General features: G+C 43.2%; 1 protein-coding gene across 1 annotated transcript in view; it reads right to left on the reverse strand.

The window, feature by feature from the left end:
• Window positions 1-236: 236 nt before the first annotated feature.
• WNT9A (Wnt family member 9A) overlaps window positions 237-19,578 on the reverse strand; it is a 62,004-nt gene continuing 42,662 nt past the window's right edge. The window contains exons 3-4 of the mRNA XM_051611767.1: window positions 17,715-17,977; window positions 237-6,998 (exon numbers count right to left, since the gene is read on the reverse strand). Coding sequence (XP_051467727.1) covers window positions 6,525-6,998; window positions 17,715-17,977 — 737 coding nt within the window. The 3' untranslated portion in view covers window positions 237-6,524. The remainder of the gene's footprint in view (window positions 6,999-17,714; window positions 17,978-19,578) is intronic.

The following is a 19,578-nucleotide window of genomic DNA, read 5'->3' on the forward strand; positions in this document are numbered from 1 at the left end:
ATATTGTGACCTCAGGCTGGAAAAACACCATCCTTCTCATGTAGGCAACACGCTTGCCACTGTACTAGGGCTTATGGTCTTTTGAGGCTTACATTAGCCACATGAGCAGGCTGGCTCCAGGACCCAAGGTCAAGAGTAGAGGTCAAGAGTAGTGTTGAAGGAGGCACAGAGGCTCCCACAATCACTTACTTTAGGCCTTTTTCAACAGATGGGAAGAAAGAAGTGCACATTTCAAGTATAATTTAAAATACATTTATTGTTTCATTTGTTCTGGCTTTTTTTGTTATACAAAGATGTTAAATAACTTAAATACATTCTCAACAGTCACTCAGAATCAGATTTATACCTACAAGCTGTACATATGAGGTAGAGAAAAATAACTTAGGCTCCCATAAGACATTGGAAAAAAAAAATACAACCCAAAAACGAAAAACGAAAGAAAAATACTAATCCTTCATGTTAGTATTCCCACCTCCCTTTAAAAGGAAATGCCATCCCAAATGTGCAAAACAAATCCTAGACTTTACATTCAGGTCTTAAAGCGCATTGTTAGAGACTGGGATGAGGTGGAATGAGGGAAAATTTCTGTGCTGGTTTGGTGATTGCTGCTCCAGATGGTTCCATGCCCAAGGGGAGCTGGCAGGGTTATCCACACATACCTTGATTAGTCCTGAATTCATCCCCACTTCTATTAACCTGGGTTAACATGTCTTTATCCCCTTCTGTTGTCAACAGAGAGAAGCTGGCACCTCCATATGGGCCAAAACACCTAGAGGTGTCTACACTGACTGCACACAACAGGCTCCTTATTTAAGGGGGTTGAGTCCAGGCCCACTGCAAACATCCCACTAAGCCAAGCATGTGAACATCTCTGCCAACTTTCCTGAGCAACCCCGTGATGAAATGGAAGATTGGATGAGGGAGGAATCTCCTGTCTCTTGGGTTCACCTTGAATCATCTATGATCTTAACTTACACCCTACCCAGTCCCTGAATCTGAAGAAATGTAGTAACAGGAAGCCTACCATGATGCCAGAGATGATCTGAGCTTGCAATACCCACTTGCTTTTATTCCCCACCCACAAGTACCAGAGATTCCCTTTTTTTTTTTTTTCTTCTCAGAAATATTCTCTTTGCTGCAATATGTAAATAGTTTGGTCAAGTTCAATGTTCATCAGCTAAAAATAGATCTAAAAGCTATCCAATATTAATATCCATGACCCTAATCTTGAAAGACCTGGCAATTACCAGATCTCTACAGGCCTGATCCTGTGCCTTCCTGAGCCTCCTTCAAATTACACGAGCAACAATGGTCATAAAAGGCACTATTTCTCTTGCAGGGAAATGTTGCTCTCCAAAATTCATCACCTAGTTAGCATCCTGAAGAGTGAAAGCCAGGACGAGCTAACCATGGAAACCAGACTCAACCCAACAGATGTGCACGTAGAACCAAATAAACCGAGGAAGGAAGAGCTTTGCTGCACCTGTTTTATCCAGTACAGAACAGACCAAATTTTACTGCAACATCAACAGAGGAATTTTTCACAGGCACCATAATCCACCAGAAAATTACCCTAAGCAGTATCTACTCCACAAAAGTACCCTTGAGAAATCTGCCCCTTCATCTGGGTTCTCCTCTAATCCTACTGCAGCCAAACAAACTAATAAACATTGGCAAAAATAGGGCAGCTGAAAAACAAAGAAATCCAAGACCTAGGCTGAGGGGAGGCAGATGTGTACGAGCTGGCCGACCACAAAAAAATGCTCAGAAAATATTTAGCCCCCTGCTCAGGTCTCTAAACCAGCAATCCCAAACACCCTTTTGAAAACAGATGGTCCATCACTCATCCATTCTCTCCAAAGGTGAACAACAGGCTTCCTGAACCTCAGCAGACCAAGTCTCCAGCTCCCAGTTTTGCACTGCCCCATCTAACTAGACACAAACTGCTCATGTTAGTGCAAGCCTGGAATTTGGTCCTCTTCATTTAACCTTCCCAGATACTCAGATGTATTTTGGTTTCTCCAACAACTTTTTTAAGAGTCATTCTTCCCAGGCCAACTGAGAAAAACATCTAATTATTGTAAATAGGTTTTGGCTTCCCTTAATCCAGAGCCATCTCAAGACCAGGATGCATGACTGAAAAATGGGTAAGCTTAAATTTTGGGGGCAGAATTTTGTGTTTTAATTCCAAGCTACTCATCCTTCACAACTCATATTTACTGTCTAGAAGAATAATTTTTAAAACACCCCTTTAATTAAACACTGCTTGTCTCACTAACTGGAGTCTTTTGAGAGCTGGAAGACAATGAGAACGTAATGTTTAGGACTTGTTTTGCATGTCCCCACATCTGGCATATATGAGTCAGTCACACAGAATAGAAGCTTGTTAAAAAAAACAGATGACGGGTGCAACAATTATTTGTGTGGGGTTTTATTTCTTTTAATAGAAAATTCTAATATAAAACAGCAAACATTTTCAGTTTGCCTTGTTTACAAAAATATTATATATATTTTTTTTATATTTCTGACATAGCTAAATGCACTATTCAATAAAAATATTCTTCCATCAGCTAACTTCTCTTTTAAAAAAATTAATAAAAAAAGTTATATAAATAATGGTTGCACCCCCCCCCCCCACCCCAAAACTGATCTCACAAGTCTTGCTGGATCAGCTTAGGAGAACCAACACTTTGACACTTTTGGGGAGACAGGGGGTGAAAGGGGATCAGAAACCAGAGACCTCCCTTACACCCACCCGTCCTTCTCCAGTTACATCTGCTGCAAAAAACCTGTTTCTCTGGGGGTAAGAAAAAAGGGAAAAGTTGCTTTGCACTTTTGTTTTTTTCTTCATATGAAATGACACCGTGAAAGGTTCAGGGACCCAAGTCCATTCTTGTAGTAGTTTTACAAAAAATGAGTAATGTGGTTGAATTGCACTGGAGATCCAGTGGTGTGATGGTAGAATCAGCCTCTCTGGAAAAATCCATTTTCATACAGATGACACAAAACCATTTTTTTCAGGACACTACCCAATGTTTTATAGAGTAATTCAGGGTCTCTCATCTAGGGTTGTCTGAACTCATGTATGGAGTAGCACAAGCAAAAGTTCCTGCTCCATGGGTAAAATTCAGTTTCAACACACATCCATTACCAGCAGAAAACCCAGGTCAAGCACTTAAGAGGGTTTTGAGAGGGTTTGACGACATTTCTGCCAGATATTACTCATTTCATCCTACTCAAGCTCCACTGGATTTTTCCAAAACGAGGCTTTCTTCCCCATTTTTTCTTCAAAGATAAGGAAAACATTGGAAAACGCTGGAACTAAATACACCCCCACACCCAAAACACACACAACGTGGTGGGGGGAAGAAGAAAAATAACCCACATATGTTTTACCACCGTAGGTCAAAAGGCCAAGAAGACAAGTTCTCCTGATTTCAGAATGTTAGTATTTTTTATACACTGCCTATACATTTAACACATGTGCCTCGCTACTATTTAGTTATTTATATTTTTTTTTTAACCACAGGAGAATAAACCTTGCTATTTACAATATACAACAGGCAAGTAATATATCCACATTAACATAAATACAATTTGTTTTTTGTGGTGGGGTCTTTTTTTGTGTGTTTTTCTTTTTTTTTTTTAAATACTTACAGAAAGCATCCAGGCTTCAGTGCGTGAGTTATAATACACAGAAGAGCTCTTTCACTCAGTAGTTCATTCACTCTTTGCCTCTTACTTCTAGTCAAGCTTTGACACTCTTCCTTACTGCCCACCCATCTCTCTCTCTCTCTCCCCAGTGCCAAACACACCAAGGTACCCTAACCCATAGGACCCAGGCATTTGTTCTGCAAGGATATTGATGCCAACACCTCCCTTCTCTTCTGCATCTAGGGACTCATTCTCCTCTCACACCAGTGCAATGTGGAGTTACTCCAGCGAGGTCAATGGAAACAGAGACACCAGTGAAAAGAAGAAAAATTAGGCCCATGGTTTAAATATAACAATAATAATAATAATTAATAATAATAATAATAATGCACATAAATTGCAGCCCATTCTTTTAGAAAAAAAAATATTTAAAAAGAAAAAACAAAAAAGAAAAAAAAGAATGGAGCCAGAAATAGTAATTCAGACCCCAAAATCCTCATGTTATGAGCAGGTTTGGATCTGGCCTTATTGGAGGGGAAAAGCTATTCTAGCACACACACAAAAACGTAACAGTGAGTTTGCACATATGTGAGAGAGAGGGAGAGAGGGAGAAAGAGAATTTAACATAATACCACATTGAAACCATAAGAAGGTCCTTCTGAAGGGCTTTACAATAAATAAATGTTTGTTCAATATTTATATATATATATATTTAAGTGTCAGCATGTGTGTATATATACACACATGCACACACTGAATAATATGTTTCTAGTCAGTTTATTTTTTAAACCATTAGATAAACTGCTCATGGGTGGCTTTCAAAGCAGTGCATCTCCCAGAAACCATGAGACCTTCCTGCAAGCCTCCTGCATTGAATGCACCACCACGCATCTGCCATGGTGGAAGGGACAAACACCTTGTGCAGATTCCTCCTTTTCCACCACTACTCCAGCCTCCAAAACTGTACAGCAAATAAGCAAACATCCACGTAAGTGATAATACACTTCACAGGGCCATACAGCTATCAACAGTAACATCCTGTCCCTCCCCATGCCTCTACCCCAAGATTTGATGTCAACAACCCAGGCTGGACTGCAGGTATTTGTTACCAAGAAAAAAAATAATAGTCTTTTCTCCTCCCAGTAGATGCACATGAACAGCTTAAATATTAGTGGCTACTATTCGGGGAAAGAAAAAAGAAAAAAGAAAAAAATCTTGAAAAATAATGGTCCATCTTGGGAAACTGCTCTCTTTTTGCTTGGCTAATATCTACTACTGCTTGAAAAACTCCAGCCAGCTTTTCTCTTTTGAGAAACAGATCAATGGCTTATATAAAATTGGTGGAAATTGCTACTGCTGGACAATCAAAAAATGCTACCAAAAATAAAATGCTCTCTGCTCTCCAGTGTTTCCTCAGAAAGCTTTGTAGAGGACTTCACTGGCTGCTTCCAATCCAGTTTTATATGACTGAAGGATATTGCCACATCAAGTTCTGGATTGTAAGTATCCTCTTCAAAGGAAAAAAAGAAATGCTGAAGGTTGTCATCTATTTCACAGATCTACCACTGCAGTCATGTTTTGCTTCTCGGGCCACTTGGAAATTTGCCTTTTACGTCAATTACTTGTTCTGAATCCAATAGTTGGTTACCATTGAGCAGTTATATTTTTAAAATACAGTTTTTGATCTAGTGGTTAAAAAAAAAATCTTAAGGTCATAAGGTTTACATACAGCTTGTGTCATGTACCACCATGAGAGTAAATGGAATGATGACCTAGTAAAAGAAAAGTCAACTCCTCCAGAGGCCTGATTCAGTCCCAAACTGCTGCTGTACACTGCAAGACAGCACTGCATTCCAAGATGCACTCAAATTTCACTTGTTCTACTCAGAAAGACATGTCTGAATTCAGCTGGCATAAGACGAAAAAGTTCCAGTTCAGATTTCTCAAGCGGTTACCACAGGGTGAATTAGATCAACAAGAGGTGGGAAGAGGAGAGAAAAATAAATCATGCACGAAGTGAAAATAAAACAAAAGCATCTAGTGGTTTTAAAAAATTATTTAAAAAAAAAATCAAGACAGCCATAGTGCTAAAGAAACGGCATTTGAATAAATGTTTTTCTTTAAAAAAAAGAATACTTGATTGGACTGAAGGGAACAGGCACATCTGGTTTTCTACTGTCTTCCCAACCGCTTTCTTGGATATATTTCTGTCTGCAATATGGTGGACCCAACATTTTTTGAGCTGTATTTGGTGATCAAAGTATGGAGATCTGGAGTAGCTGTTAAAAAGCTTACCCTCCCAGTGGGTCTCTTTGTCAGAGCCTTGTTTCCATCAAGGCTGTTCCTGCTTTCCCTACACACTCCTCACCAGTTATAGAAGGGGAAAAAAATGACCACTTCCCGTACCATCACATTCAAAGCAGAAAGATCTTTCTTCTATATCTGCTTAGCTCTTTAAGCAGTTGGGTAGGCTTCAGGAATAAAATAGTATATGTTATTTATGCCAAAGAGAATATATTAGCCCAGGAGTTCATGGAGGATTGGTGAAAAAAATCAAGATGTTCCAAGGATGAACGATCCATCAAACTGCATGGATGACTAAGGTGAAGGTCAACTGGTGTCTAACCCCAGTGTGACAGGCACTTATTTCCACATGGTTGGACCTCATTAAAATTCAGTCTACAGGAAAACAAAACAAAAACAAAAACAAAACAGCAACACAGCTGGGTCACCTGTACCCTACAAAGTGCTTATGTCTCAACATAGCTTTCAGATCCCAGAAGGTCAATCAAACCCTGTTTGTCTCCATATGTAGTTCTCATAGATCACCGTCGCCCATCACCGAGGGTTGCCATCAAGCAGAAGATGTGTCAGTCTTTGCAGGTGTAAACCTCTTCTCTCTGGGTGCATTGCTTGCATTCCACATAGCAGCACCAACGGACCTGGCACTGGCACGGACGGGTGACCACCCGGCTCTGCGTGTTGTGCCCTCGCCCGCAGCAGATGCTGTCACAGTTCTTGTCTTTGTAACATTTCCTTCCCGAAGTCCCAGGCGAGTATCTACTCATCATACAGAAGCTCGGGGAATCGTCAATGTAGACAAGATCCGTAGTCCTTGGGATTTGATCACTGTGACCAGGGATGGACTTCTTGGGTGGGGAGATGTCTCCTTCCCCTGTGGCCTCATTGGTAGTGCTGCCCACTTTGAGCGATGTCTCATACTTTTGCTTCAGCTGCTTCCCTATTTCATGGAATGGAGAGAGCTGCCTCCAGCAAGTTCGGACAGTACAGGATCCAGATACACCGTGGCACTTACAGGTTGTCTCCACTCCAGCTTTGATCACCTGCAGACACACAGCCCCAAAAGAAAATCAGTTATGGGGAAAGAAATCAAGGCACAGACACAAAAACCCCCACATTTCTAGAAGACAATCCTGGAACACAAAGGTGATGACAACACAAAAAAATACCTTTTTGCTCTTTTCCAAAAATAGTCTACGTTTTAACTTTAAATAGGTTAAAGTATAACCAGCCCTTAAAAAAAAAACAAGTTGTAACAAAGTTTGTTTTACAGATCTGCCTCCTGTCAAGGTACCACTGAAAGTGCCCTTCCTTTGGGCATCTGTGGTATCTGTAAAAGTGAGAAAAATAAAATCTCCTCCTGCTGCCCATGATGGCATCTGCCAACATTATGGCCTCATGACAGCAAAGACCTGGCTCCAGTCCACTTCCTGACCATCCAGTTCTTAATTATTTGGCTGCAGAAGTCCTGCTGAGCACCATGTGCAAATGTGCAATAGGTCATGGGCTCAGAACTGGGGTCTGGCCTAATCCTGATATTACAGAGACATTTTTAGAAAGACACTGCATAATACAGCCTTCAGCAAAGCCTGGCCAGTGGTCACACTTCATTCCTGTGACAGCCAAGACCTTTTCAAATGCAATCCAATAATACACAGTAGCATTCAAACAAGTGACGGGTTGCAGGGAGAGATGTGTTGCTGCTTATAGGACTCAGCTGGGCCGGCTTGGTTAGGGGCTGTCACGCTTTGCGTGCCAAAGTGTCTAGCCAACTCTGCAAGAAATCCCACAATGTTAGACAAGAGCGTACAGAACACATTTCAACACCAAGGGGAAAAAAATCCAACCCTCACCCATGCTGTCCCTCATGTAAAGTCACATTTCACTGGTCATCCAGAAGTCAGAGCCGGGTTCATGCGAAACAAAGCTCCTTTACCTGATTTCACGCCCAGACCATCAGCAAACTGGGCAAAATTGCTGAGATACTTGCAGAAGGGCTACACACTACAGTCATTCAGCAGTTTGGGCTTTTCTAAACCCTCCCACCTCTGCCAACTCATTCGCATCTGCTCCACCTGGAAAAGGAGACAACCACCATTCTACTGAAAAGCAAGAAAGCAGTAGGAATTGGTTGGCTGGTAGACACCCTCCCGTGCACAAGCTTGGCTGGATCTAGAGCTGGTTACATAAGGCATGATCACAAAATGCAGGAAGGGAACCTGGACACAGGACAGGTCTCATCTGGAGCCCCCTCTCCATAGTGCAGTGGGACAGCAGCTGACATTGCAGGTGCAGTAAATTCAAGGCATCCACATGGGTCTGATAGATATAGCACAACATGTCAGAAATCCAGATCCTGATGGATTGGCAGTCAGCAGATAGCAGTAAACCTTCAGTCAGGAGTAGGTATGTATGTTTAGGCACCTGAATCACACCAGCCAGCCAGGGTTGACCTCACTGAGGCAGACATTTGAGTTTAAATGCTTACCTTTGAGAAAAACCTCTAAATTTCCTCCCAATTTAGTGGAACCAAAGCAGACAGGGGATCTTTCAGGGAAGCAGACACCTGCACTAGGTCTATGGAATAGCTCTGCAGGCTCCACCAACTGTGCTGACTACACCTCCATCCACTAACAGGTTATCACACATAGAGATATCTTGGTTTAGGTATCTTAACCCAAACCAGGTTAGCAGAATTCAGGTATCTCAATATCAGCATCTAACATTATTTGAGGTACTGTAAAACATTGAACTTCATCATCAGCTGCCCCTCCAGGAACATAAAGTTCTCTCAAAGGATACTAATGCATATATTTAAGCAGATGAATCCTCCTCTCCTTGTCTGGAATGAACAGGCTGTGATTAATTATGGGCTTTTTCCATCTTTTTTTTTTTTTTTTTTCCTGACCTGCTTCTAAGCTCCTTGTTAAGCAGTGCCTAGGAGAGCTTAGATGTTGTGCATTGGTGGACCAAAGCATAAAAAGTTTCCGTTGTCCTAGTTCTCATGAATGTGCAAATTAATGAAATCCAGCATGTGGATTTTCATATGGCCAGTGTGCAAGTGTGGTGCATCCCAACCACACCATAAACCTTCTTCTTGAAGGACCAGTAAGGGCTCAAGAATATTTTGAGGCAGCTCTAGTGAAAATCCTACAAAAATTTCTTCTCCAGCCAACCTCCCCTGCTTCTGTCAGTCATGGTGCAGCCACTCAAGGCAACGTGTGATGGAGAACTTCCTGTGGGCTCCTAACCATCCATGAGCCAAAATGAATCCTGGCAAAGCCCTTCTGTTTCCTGTCTCATTCCTCAGCTTCCACAAAAACCTTCCTCCTCTTGTTGCAGGCTCCTGTCAGAGAAACTTAAATCCATCTCATTGCTCCAGGAGGCAAAGTAAGACATATCCAAGTCAGCAGGTTGCTTGGAGCAGTACTGAAGAAACCTTTCCTGACTGGGCCATGGGACTAATGGGTAAATGGCTAGATCATGCTTTCAGACTTCCAGGGTAGGGAATAGAAGTACTTCCAGGCTAGAGTAACTTAACTTTTATTACCTAAAAAGTCTAGGGTACACAAGGGCAGAATAAGACTAACAGAACATTGTCATTTCCAGAGCCATAGCTACCAGAGATACCTCTGTTTTTTTTTTCAAGCCACATCACAGCTCAGAGACTGATCTGCCTCCATCCTACGTAGACTTGAACCTCTCTTGAACACACATGGAATCACCACTTACTGAACAATCGTACTTCATCTGCACCAAGGTGAGCTGCCACATGCGTGTTTCTATCTTGTCACAAATATGAAGCAAAATGTATTAGCTTAAATCCAAAGCACAAAATACTTCCCTGTGGCCTAAACACCACAGGTAACAGAGTAGCAGAGTTGTAATTACTCAGGAGTAACAACACAAGCATGCACTTGAATCCTTATTGTGTTATATGCTGCAGAGAGCATCTACCATGAAAGTCCAGTTGAATAAAATGTTTAAAGTGTTGTGTCCTCCCACTCTCCTCTCAACAATCACCTGGTCTGGTAGTCTCATAAATAGGAGAACAGTTTGGGAGGAAAATAAACTCTTAGAGCAGTTCATTTGACTTAGGAACATGAACTCCCATTGAACTTGTCGTAAGAATACTAAACACTAACAAAGGCAGAATGAGGAAAACAATTATGATAAAGACCAAACTGTCTTTATTGGTGCTTGCTGCTAAGAGGAAATTAGATAGCAGTGCAGGACTGCTTGCCCAAACAGCTTTACAAGAGCCATAGGGAAAAGGGATCACAGCAGAGCATTGCTATGCAACATGTAATCCTTCCTCACAACAATGGTTTGCTACGAAGCTCAGACTAAGTGCCCCCATAATGATCAGTTTCAGACATGCTGCAACACACAATTTCTCAGTGTTTTAGCTGAAACGCTGAGGACAGATTCCCATTCATTCCCAGCTGGGTCACGGGGCTCTGGCAGTGGTTTTTCAGACAACTCTTGTCTGGGTAGCAGCAGTCCGAAGCGGACACGCAGCCGTGGGAATTCCTCGGTTAGAGCTCGGCTGTCGTCATGGCTGGGCTGCAGCTCCAAGGCTTCAAACCATTCGCTATGGTTTGCAGGAGAGGAGGGAGCAGATGAGCCTCTTTAGAGCTAAGCTCATCCAGGAAAAAGCCTGCCCTTAGAAAGGGGTTTGGGATGCTTCTTTATAATGGAATCTCTTCCGTCGCCTATATACATATCTTCCCTCATTTAAATAGGCTTAATTATTTTCTCAGCTCAAGTATTAATGTTTGTTTGGACAGTAACCACAGTCCCCTTTTCTTCACAGTGCCCAAATAACCAGACTTGTCCCTTAATATTGGCCATCACCATTGGTTGAATTATGAAAGTTTCACAGATTGTGAGAAGTTCTGTTTCTTTCTCATTCCCCTCATTTTTTTTTCTTCTGTTTTGTTAAAAAAAAAGAAACCAAAACCAAAACAAACAAACAAACCCTTCTTTTCAGCCTGTTCTCCAACTGCTTTTTCAGAATTTTTCCCTTTACACTACCCTTCCTTTAAAATATGAGCACACATATTTTAGGTTTTTAATGCCTATTTCACTAACACTTAAACACAGAATAACATAACCCTACTTTAAATTGTGAACGTTAAAAGTATTTTTTCCCCTTCTGTATTTCTAGTGTGCTTCACATGCTCAGAAAGCTCTACATAAACAACTGCAACTACTTATGGGACACAGCAAGTAATTTTTTCCAGAGTGTTGATTTCCAGGCCTTAGAAAGACTGTGTCTTGGCTAATCTCAGCCTGAAGGAAGGAGGGGAAAATCCAGAGTACATGCTTATGCATTCCTACCTGTCATGACCTGAAGCAATTAATACTAGCAGTGGCCCTGCAAACTGATCTGGGTATATAAAATCAAGGACTAGTCTCAGAGAGGTGATTTGTACCTTGGTAAAAGTGTGATGCTAGATTTCCCTCTGCAAACACATCCCCCTAGAGAAACCACCAAAAAGATGCATGATGTGTCCTTTTTTTTTTTTTTTCATGCACCAACTGTATTAGCAAGCTCATACAGATTTGTCTCATCAAAAAAGGGCAATTATTACACTTTTTGGAGCTGCAAGAGAACAGAAGGATTAGCATTTAAGCTTGCCTCTTTGACAAACTCTGGAGATTGACTGGAATCATGTTTGCTAGCAGGAACTGTTTGAGATGAAATGGACAGTGCTTGTAAACACTGTCTCTGCAACAGGAGACCAGGGTGCAAGTTATGCCTGTGTGTGACCTTTAGTAAGTCACTTAATCTTTCTGAGTCTCAATTTTCCCTCTGTAAAATGGAGATAGAGAAATGAAGAGGGTGGCATGCTCTGATAACATGTTACGTGATAGCTCGTTATGTTCCTTAGACAGATGATAGCTGGGAAAACATCTACCTGATATGGTGAGTCCATCTCTAGTGCAGGAGGCACGTTCAGCTCTTTAGATAGATCCCTGCCAGCACCACCTAAGGGAAAAAGCTATTCCTTGCATGGGCTTCCAAAAAAGCAAGTCAACAACAAGGAAAAATCCATCCACCTCCCACTATCATCTCCAGAGCATCCCACACTTTTTCAGAGATGCAGGCATAACATGTCTCAGGATGGGTCTGGATTGAACCCTACATCAACAGGGATGACAAGTAGAACAATACTGTGTCCAGCTCTGGAGGCCTCAGCACAAGATGTGGATCTGTTGGAGTAAGTTCAACAGGAGGCAGCCACAGAAATCATCAGCAGGATGGAGCACCTCTGCTATGGAGACAGGCAGAGTTGGGGTTGTTCAGCCTGAAGAAGATAAGGCTCCAAGGAGACATTATTGCAGCCTTTCAGTATTTCAAGGGGGCCTACCAGAAACATGGGGACAAAATTTTTAGCAGGTCCTGTTGTGACAAGGCAAGGTGTGATGGTTTTAAATGGAAAGAGGGGAGATTTAGACTAGATCTAAGGAAGATTATTTTTACAATGAGTGTGATGAAACACTGACACAGGTTGCCCAGAGAGGTGGTAGAAGTTCCAACCCTGGAAACATTCAAGTTCAGGTTGGACAGGGCTCTGAGCAACCTCATCTAGTTGAGGGTGTCCCTGCTCACTGAAAAGGAGTTGAACTAGGTGACTTTTAAAGGTCCCTTCCAACACAAACCATCCCATGATTCTACTAGAATCCTTCAGGAATGTACATATAGACTGCACAGACCAAAACATATGCATTGGTATTGTAGAAAACAATAAAGGAAGCTTCATGAAGGGAACCAGTTTCAAAGGGAATATTGCCTAAAGAGACCTTGCTAGAGGGAAGTATTTTCTTATTCTCCATTTCTACTCTCCTATAGTTTTGCGCTAAACACTCTTTGTTCTCCAGGAGACTGGGGCTTTACACTTGACTTCATGGTCCTGGAGGCAAAGTCTTGCTTGTGTCCCTCCATCTGGAAGGATAAAGAGAATGAAAACATGACATTTTTTTCTTTTTCTTGGGTAACAGCAGCCCCCTTTAATAGTGCCCCTTGGATCTGTAAGACATGCTTGACCAGACATACCTCTGGAAGAGGTCAGCACTCCTGGGATTAAGAAACTTAGCAACGCTCCAGAGAGAGAGTTGGAAAGTCATGTTTAATGATACTTTGCTGAGAAACTGGGCAAATTTAATTAAAACATCACTTACTCAAGCCCAGTGGAACTAATTGAATGCTCTAATATTCCGACTTTTCATTAATGGGTTAAGAAAGAGGGCTGCACTTGTGTGTACAAGGGGGAAAAGGGGGGGAGGATATAGAGAAGAAGAGAGCTTTAGCAAGGCTGCCTGTGCTTCGTTTAATATAACCAAGAAACTTCATTGCTGGCAATGGAGCTTGAATACAGTTGACTTCTCTCACCACTGCTGCCCCCATCCCCTTGACACACACACATTTCCCCCCCGACACACACCCTTCTCCACCCAAGACCCCTCTGAAAGAATAGCTGAATGAGCTAGAGTAGATTTGGCAGAGGAAGGGAAATTGCTTTTTTAATAAGTGGTCTATTCAGAGCTCCTACTTTTCAATAAAGAGAAGGCTGGAGAAGTCCTGGTCTAATTACCTCATCCTCACCCTAGACAAGCTCGCCCTTTCATTAGCAATTGAGGTCATATCATATAACTTTGTGAGCCATCATGGGCACAACATGTTCAGTGATTATTTCATTGGTGGTGGCAAAATTACAGTCGGCCCATCAAGGTTGTAAAAAACAGAAGTAAAATAATAATTAAATGAGAACGTCTACCAGGAGACACTAAAACTAGGTGGGATAGGATAATGTCACCCTTGCAGAAATACGTGGATTGTTTGCTAGTGTGACACCATGGAGAAACTGCCGTGTTGACCGCAAGGGTATAGTGTTGGTTGCCAAATCAGCCAGTTAAGCACAGGTCCTTTTTTTGCTAGGTCTCGTAAGACTTTTTATACGTTTTTGCCATGGTTGGGAGTAATTAGATAGGAAAGATTGTGTGTTGTTAAGAATCAGTGAGAGACCACCAAGCTTGTGCTGTATCTTCAACAGATACTCCTCCACCCCCTCAGGGAACACACATGTGGACATCCATACGTAGATGACACACACTAGCAGAGGCTGGCACTGCAACAAGCTCCTGTAGCAAAATACAGGGAAAGAAAGTCCATTTCTAGCCCAGTCCAAAGCAGTCTCTAGTGCAGCAAAGGGTTAGATTTCTGCATGTATAGCTCCACTAGTTGACATAAAACCTGTGGCTTGGTTAGAGGCAAAACACAGTGGGTGCTGAGCAGAAATTCAGGAGAGTTGGCTTCAGTCTCCTGCTCCATCATCAGCTTACTGATAACTTGGGGAAAGGCACTCAGTTTGCATCTCAACTCCCCCTTAAAATGATCATAATCTTTCTGGAACTCACAGAGACATTTAACACATTAGAGTCCATAGAAGCATCATAGCTATATAATGAGTGCTCAAGTTCAAATTTTTTCAGTCTTTTGATTCACACCGAATACATACAAGTTTTTGTCCAAATAATCAAGCTAGGTTAGTTCAAAGTGATTTCACACTCCCATAGAATCACAGAACCATTCAGGTTGGAAAAGACCCTTGGGATCACCAAGTCCAACCATCATCCCTACTCTACAAAGTTCTCCCTTAAACCATATCCACCAACACCACATCCAAATGACCCTTAAACACATCCAAGGATGGTGACTCCACCACCTCCCTGGGCAGCCTGTTCCAATGTCTAACCACTCTTGCTGTGAAAAAAATTCCTAATGTCCAGTCTAAATCTCCCCTGTTGCAGCTTAAAGCCCTTCCCTCTTTTCTGTCGCTAATTACCTGTGAGAAGAGACCAGCACCAACCTCTCTACAGTGACCTCTCAGGTAGCTGTAGAGACATAGTCACTAGGTTGGCATCTCTTGTTGCTCAGTAGCTGGAAAGCCTGTAAGGCAGTAGCTATTCGATGGGCAGCTTCCACAGAGAAAGCTGAGAAGAGGACACGTGCTGAATTTTGTATTTAACCCACTGCCTTCATCAGGGAAAATATCAAGAAATTCAGCAAGGGAACCTCGCTCCACCTGCTCAGCAGCTCTCATCCTCCACCAATACGGCATTGCCAGTGGGACCAGGAGGAAAGAAGCAGATTGAAACTGATATTAATCTACACACAAGTAAGTATGTCAGAGACACCAACCACACTATGGAGGCCAATGCTCAGGCTTCAAAACAGTTTTGATATTTCAAGCAAGTGTTGCAAGTTTTGACCTCACAATTACAAAGCCAGCCTGGGTCCTCATCTCTGACTTGAACACCTCTGATCATCTTAATGATACCATATTGTGCCACTGGTTTAGATCCACACATCCTGCCTATATGTATATTCTCCCGATCTGGAGATCAGATCAGAGACTGATCTCATGGTGTATGTTCTCCTGATCTCAAACCACCATTCTCTTCAAAGTTTCCTTCTCAACATGCAGTTTGCTTGTTCCCTGCCTGGCTTCATGATGCTGTTGAGATTCTAGTGGGCTGCTTGGCTAACCTTTCAACCAGACTAAGGTACAATTATTCTAAGAACACAAACAGAGAAATCATTTCAACCACTGCTGCAGATCGGCAAGGAAAGCTGTCAGACAGCAATACCAACTCAACAGACACGGCATCGGTGGACAAAAATAGGAACACTGGATCACTGACCTGCAGCAAAGGTCTTTGACTTGGATTGCCAGGAGGGCTCTCAGTGTCTGGACAACCGTCACAACTGTTACTCAGCTGTTTAGCTGCAGATATTACACTAGTGCTTAGAAACCACTGCCAATGACCTAGGCCTGACTGTGCCAAGTAAAGTGGAGGCAAAGGATGAGACAGAGTCTCTGACATCTCCCCTTCCCCTGGGAACAAGCTCACAGTGGGACCAGGACAAGAAAGGGTAAGAAGAAAGAGAAAATTGACTCCCTCCAGCTCACCCTTTGAGTTCATTTAGCTCAGTGTCACATGGAGACCATAGAGCAGAGATGATAAATAAGGACACCTAACCTAAATCCAAGACTGAGTCTCAGCCATAAGGGCATCCTGACTGCAGCTACTGAGGTGGAAGGCACTGGGAGTTATGTCAAGTCCCTTGGGCAAGTTTTTTAGCCCCAGCACTGCTAGGAGATACTGATGGAATTACAAGAACATATCAATAGCACCTAAAGCCACAGCCTTGTAGGTTTTGATGATCAGTATTATATGACTCTGGAAGTGGAGGAGAGTGGAGACATCTCACAGCAATCTCCAGCATGAAATCATAACCTCTATGGACCACCTTCTCCATTCTTTAGTCCCATCTGCTACATAGCCAACTACAGGGAGTTTCAACAGACTCTTGGGAACAACGGATCACAAGGATTAAAACAAATTTCATCACCCTGCAAAGCCTGTTTCACACGCCAAAGAGCTGCAACAGGAGTTCAGAGACACTGAGCCTTTTAATCCAGAGGCAGAAAAGCTGTCTGGCTTTGGCTGACACCAACTAAATCCAGGATATTTCTAATCCTGATCTCAGCGCTGTCTAGGAGCATCTGGTGGTGGGGAAAGGGGGAGAAGTTTGCTGGCCAGCACTCACTGGTGGCATTCTCTGATGCTCCAACTCTGTTGTAAGGAATGACATTTTACGCATACACACAGGAACAACTGAGCTGGGATGGCGATTCCTAGAATGCACAACTGGCTGGGCTGCATTTGCCTGGGAAACTGGAGACTCAGGTCCCCCATCCCAGCCCCAACCCTCCATCCAATCACACGGACAATAACAAGGCTGGAAGGCTATTTATAGCCCTACAGTATATCCCTCTTCGAGGTTGGTGCAATGAAACACTGATCCTAGGCACCTGTGCTGGCCAATCTGAGGGATTTTCATGTTCGAGCAACTCCAGGCTAGGTACAGGCAAGCAGATTAGGGGAGAAGTTGGAGAGTCCCATCCTTTCCCCCTTCTTGCTTCAATGATTCAGAGATTCCAGACACATTATCCTTTCTATCAGTCCCATGGGGAGGCCTCCATGCAGGAGGGTAAAGTCTCATGGAGGAACATAAAGAGCAGGAAGTCTTCTAGTTGAGAGGGTAAGGATCAGAAAAGAAAAAGGAAAAAAAAAAAAAAAAAGGAGGGAGTACTCACCCATACACTGTCAGCTGCAAACCCAGCAGCTCTAGACAGAGTGGAAGGCTGCCAGATAATACAGTTGAGGGACTTTCAGGACTGAGGTGAGTCAGAGAGGATATTTCTACCCTGGTTCTCCGCCAGGTGTTTGTCCAGCCAGTTTTAAAGAAACCTGGCTGGGGAGATGCTACACTATCCATGCTCTATTGAACTACTGCAAGAAAAGCATCCCTCAGCCTGTGCTACGGCAGCATAAATCCCTTCCTCATCCTACCTCGCTGTAAGCCTCCAGAACCTGCCTTTCCATCCTTTTGCACTCTAAGACCATCTTCTACCTATGGAAAGCCATCAGTCTTTCGCCTCACCTCATGTTTTCTAGACCTGGAGAGTCCTTTTTCCTTCCCTCTGATCTCCCTCCAACATTTTTTCACAACTCTTGAAGCACAGTGACAAAAACAGGCCATAGTCCTACAACTGAGACGTCATCCCTCCAGCAGAAGCATTTTGCATCCAATGCTCCTATTTCAACACACAAGTTCAGCACCTTATTGCCCCCACAACCCCCACAATGGCTTGAACCTCCACCCTGAGCTGTCTTCAACACACCTTCATGCCCACAAGGTTATTGTGGAAGTCCACCCTGGCTCGCAGGTCCTTGTTGGGTTTCCTCCCCAGGAACTCCTTGACAAACTTGTTACTGTATTTCAGGTTGTCACCACAGCCACCCCACTGCCAAGCTTCACGGTTCTCCAGGTCAGGGGCCTCGTCACAGGTGCAACGTTCCATCCTCCCTGCACTGCAAGCCTTGGCCATGGCGTGTGTCAGCCCCGCAGAGGAGATGGCATACAAGAAGGCTGTCTCCTTAAAACCTGTAGGAGAGAAAAGGAGGCAGCTTTAATTGCAGCTGGACCAAAGGTTAAACCAAGAAAAAACATCAGGAAATTGAGGAAAAAAAAACATTGTGAAAAGAGCTGGAGAGATGTCAAAGCGTGCTGAGCTCTATGCTTGTCACTGATGGTGGAGAGGACACAGTGGAGGGCAAGGAACAATGGACAGAGGTAGCATGAGCCACGATTAAAAAATGCAAATGAAATCTGGACAGCTCTGTGGCTGTCACTCTGCAGGGAGTCTCTGCCTGAAAACAGAAAGAGATGAGCAAGAGTTGGACGAGCCACAGAGGTATCATCACCATGGTACAGCAATACTGCTACCAAAGGGACACCAAATAGCAGGAACCCAGCATAGACTTCCCATCCGGTGGTTAGAATAGAAAACATCAAGGCTCCTTGCCTTCTCGTTCCCACTGAAAAAAAAGTATCACTGACTCCCACTCCAGCCCAAAAACCTGTTTTAAAAAAGGTGCCTGAAGGCACCTGAGGACTGGAAAGCACAACAGCCAGCCTGTCATCTCAAATGCTTCAAAAAGCAGTTTACACCTCAGACCTTCCATGTACAACTCCTTTTTACACCTCCATGCTCACCTGCAGAGATGCAGCAGCATCTGCTCCCTCCAACAGGTAAACTGATTCCCAGAGAGACCCACAATTTTGATCCAAATTATAAAAGCCAGAAATAAAAAGCAAACATGTCAGTATTTATAGCTCCTCATTCTCCGGCTATGGAAGCCGTAAACGACTGCATGTTTGAGATGCAATTCCAGAACAGCCTTGGATCCTACTCAAGAAATCCCCCACTCAAAAATAACACAAGTGGATGGTGACAGTAGTGGATATATTTGTAAGCTGGTGTGTCAACCAAGGACATGCAGAGACACTGCCAGGTCATTTTTGGAACTGTTCCTTTGGAGGTTCATGGTAGTCTAAGCAAGCTCATGGGGTGCTGTCCTGGCCCATCCCCAGAGCCTGCCTTCCCAAAACACTCCCAGGTGCATGATGCTGAATTCCAGCAGCAGACAGACAGAAATCCAGTCCAGGAGACTGAGGCTTGGTCCTATCAAGCGGCCTGACTCAAAGTAGGTTGTGGTAGAAATTCTCCAACCATTCTACTGCTCACCTGGAAAAGAGCAGCAAGAACCCTTCCCTCACAGGAAGAAAGGTTAAGATAAAAAAGGCTCATCTCCACACTCACTGAGGACACCATAAAGAGTCATCAGGGTTGTTTAACCAAATTTGGGGGGTTTTCCCCTCTTTGTCTTCTCCCCAAAGTTAGATCATGTCCTCTGGCATCCCATAACATTTTCAGCATTGCAAACTCTCTCACTGGGAATGGTGGGAGAATACTTTACTTAATTTTCACAACACAACTCATGGGTATGTAGACCACCAAACTCCCCTGGGTACTAAATGTCTTCTGAGAAGCTTTCAGTTTTGTAGGTTGGTTCAAGTTTTTCTAGATTACACCCTAGGTCAGACTGCCCACACATGCCTGTTAGAGAGATGCCACTGCTGGAGAAAAACCTTCCCAAGCCTCCATGCCCCTGGGTTGTAGAAGTGGCTTCTTGCCACCACTG

Source organism: Apus apus, chromosome 2, assembly GCF_020740795.1.
Source record: "Apus apus isolate bApuApu2 chromosome 2, bApuApu2.pri.cur, whole genome shotgun sequence".
Lineage (NCBI taxonomy): Eukaryota > Metazoa > Chordata > Aves > Apodiformes > Apodidae > Apus > Apus apus.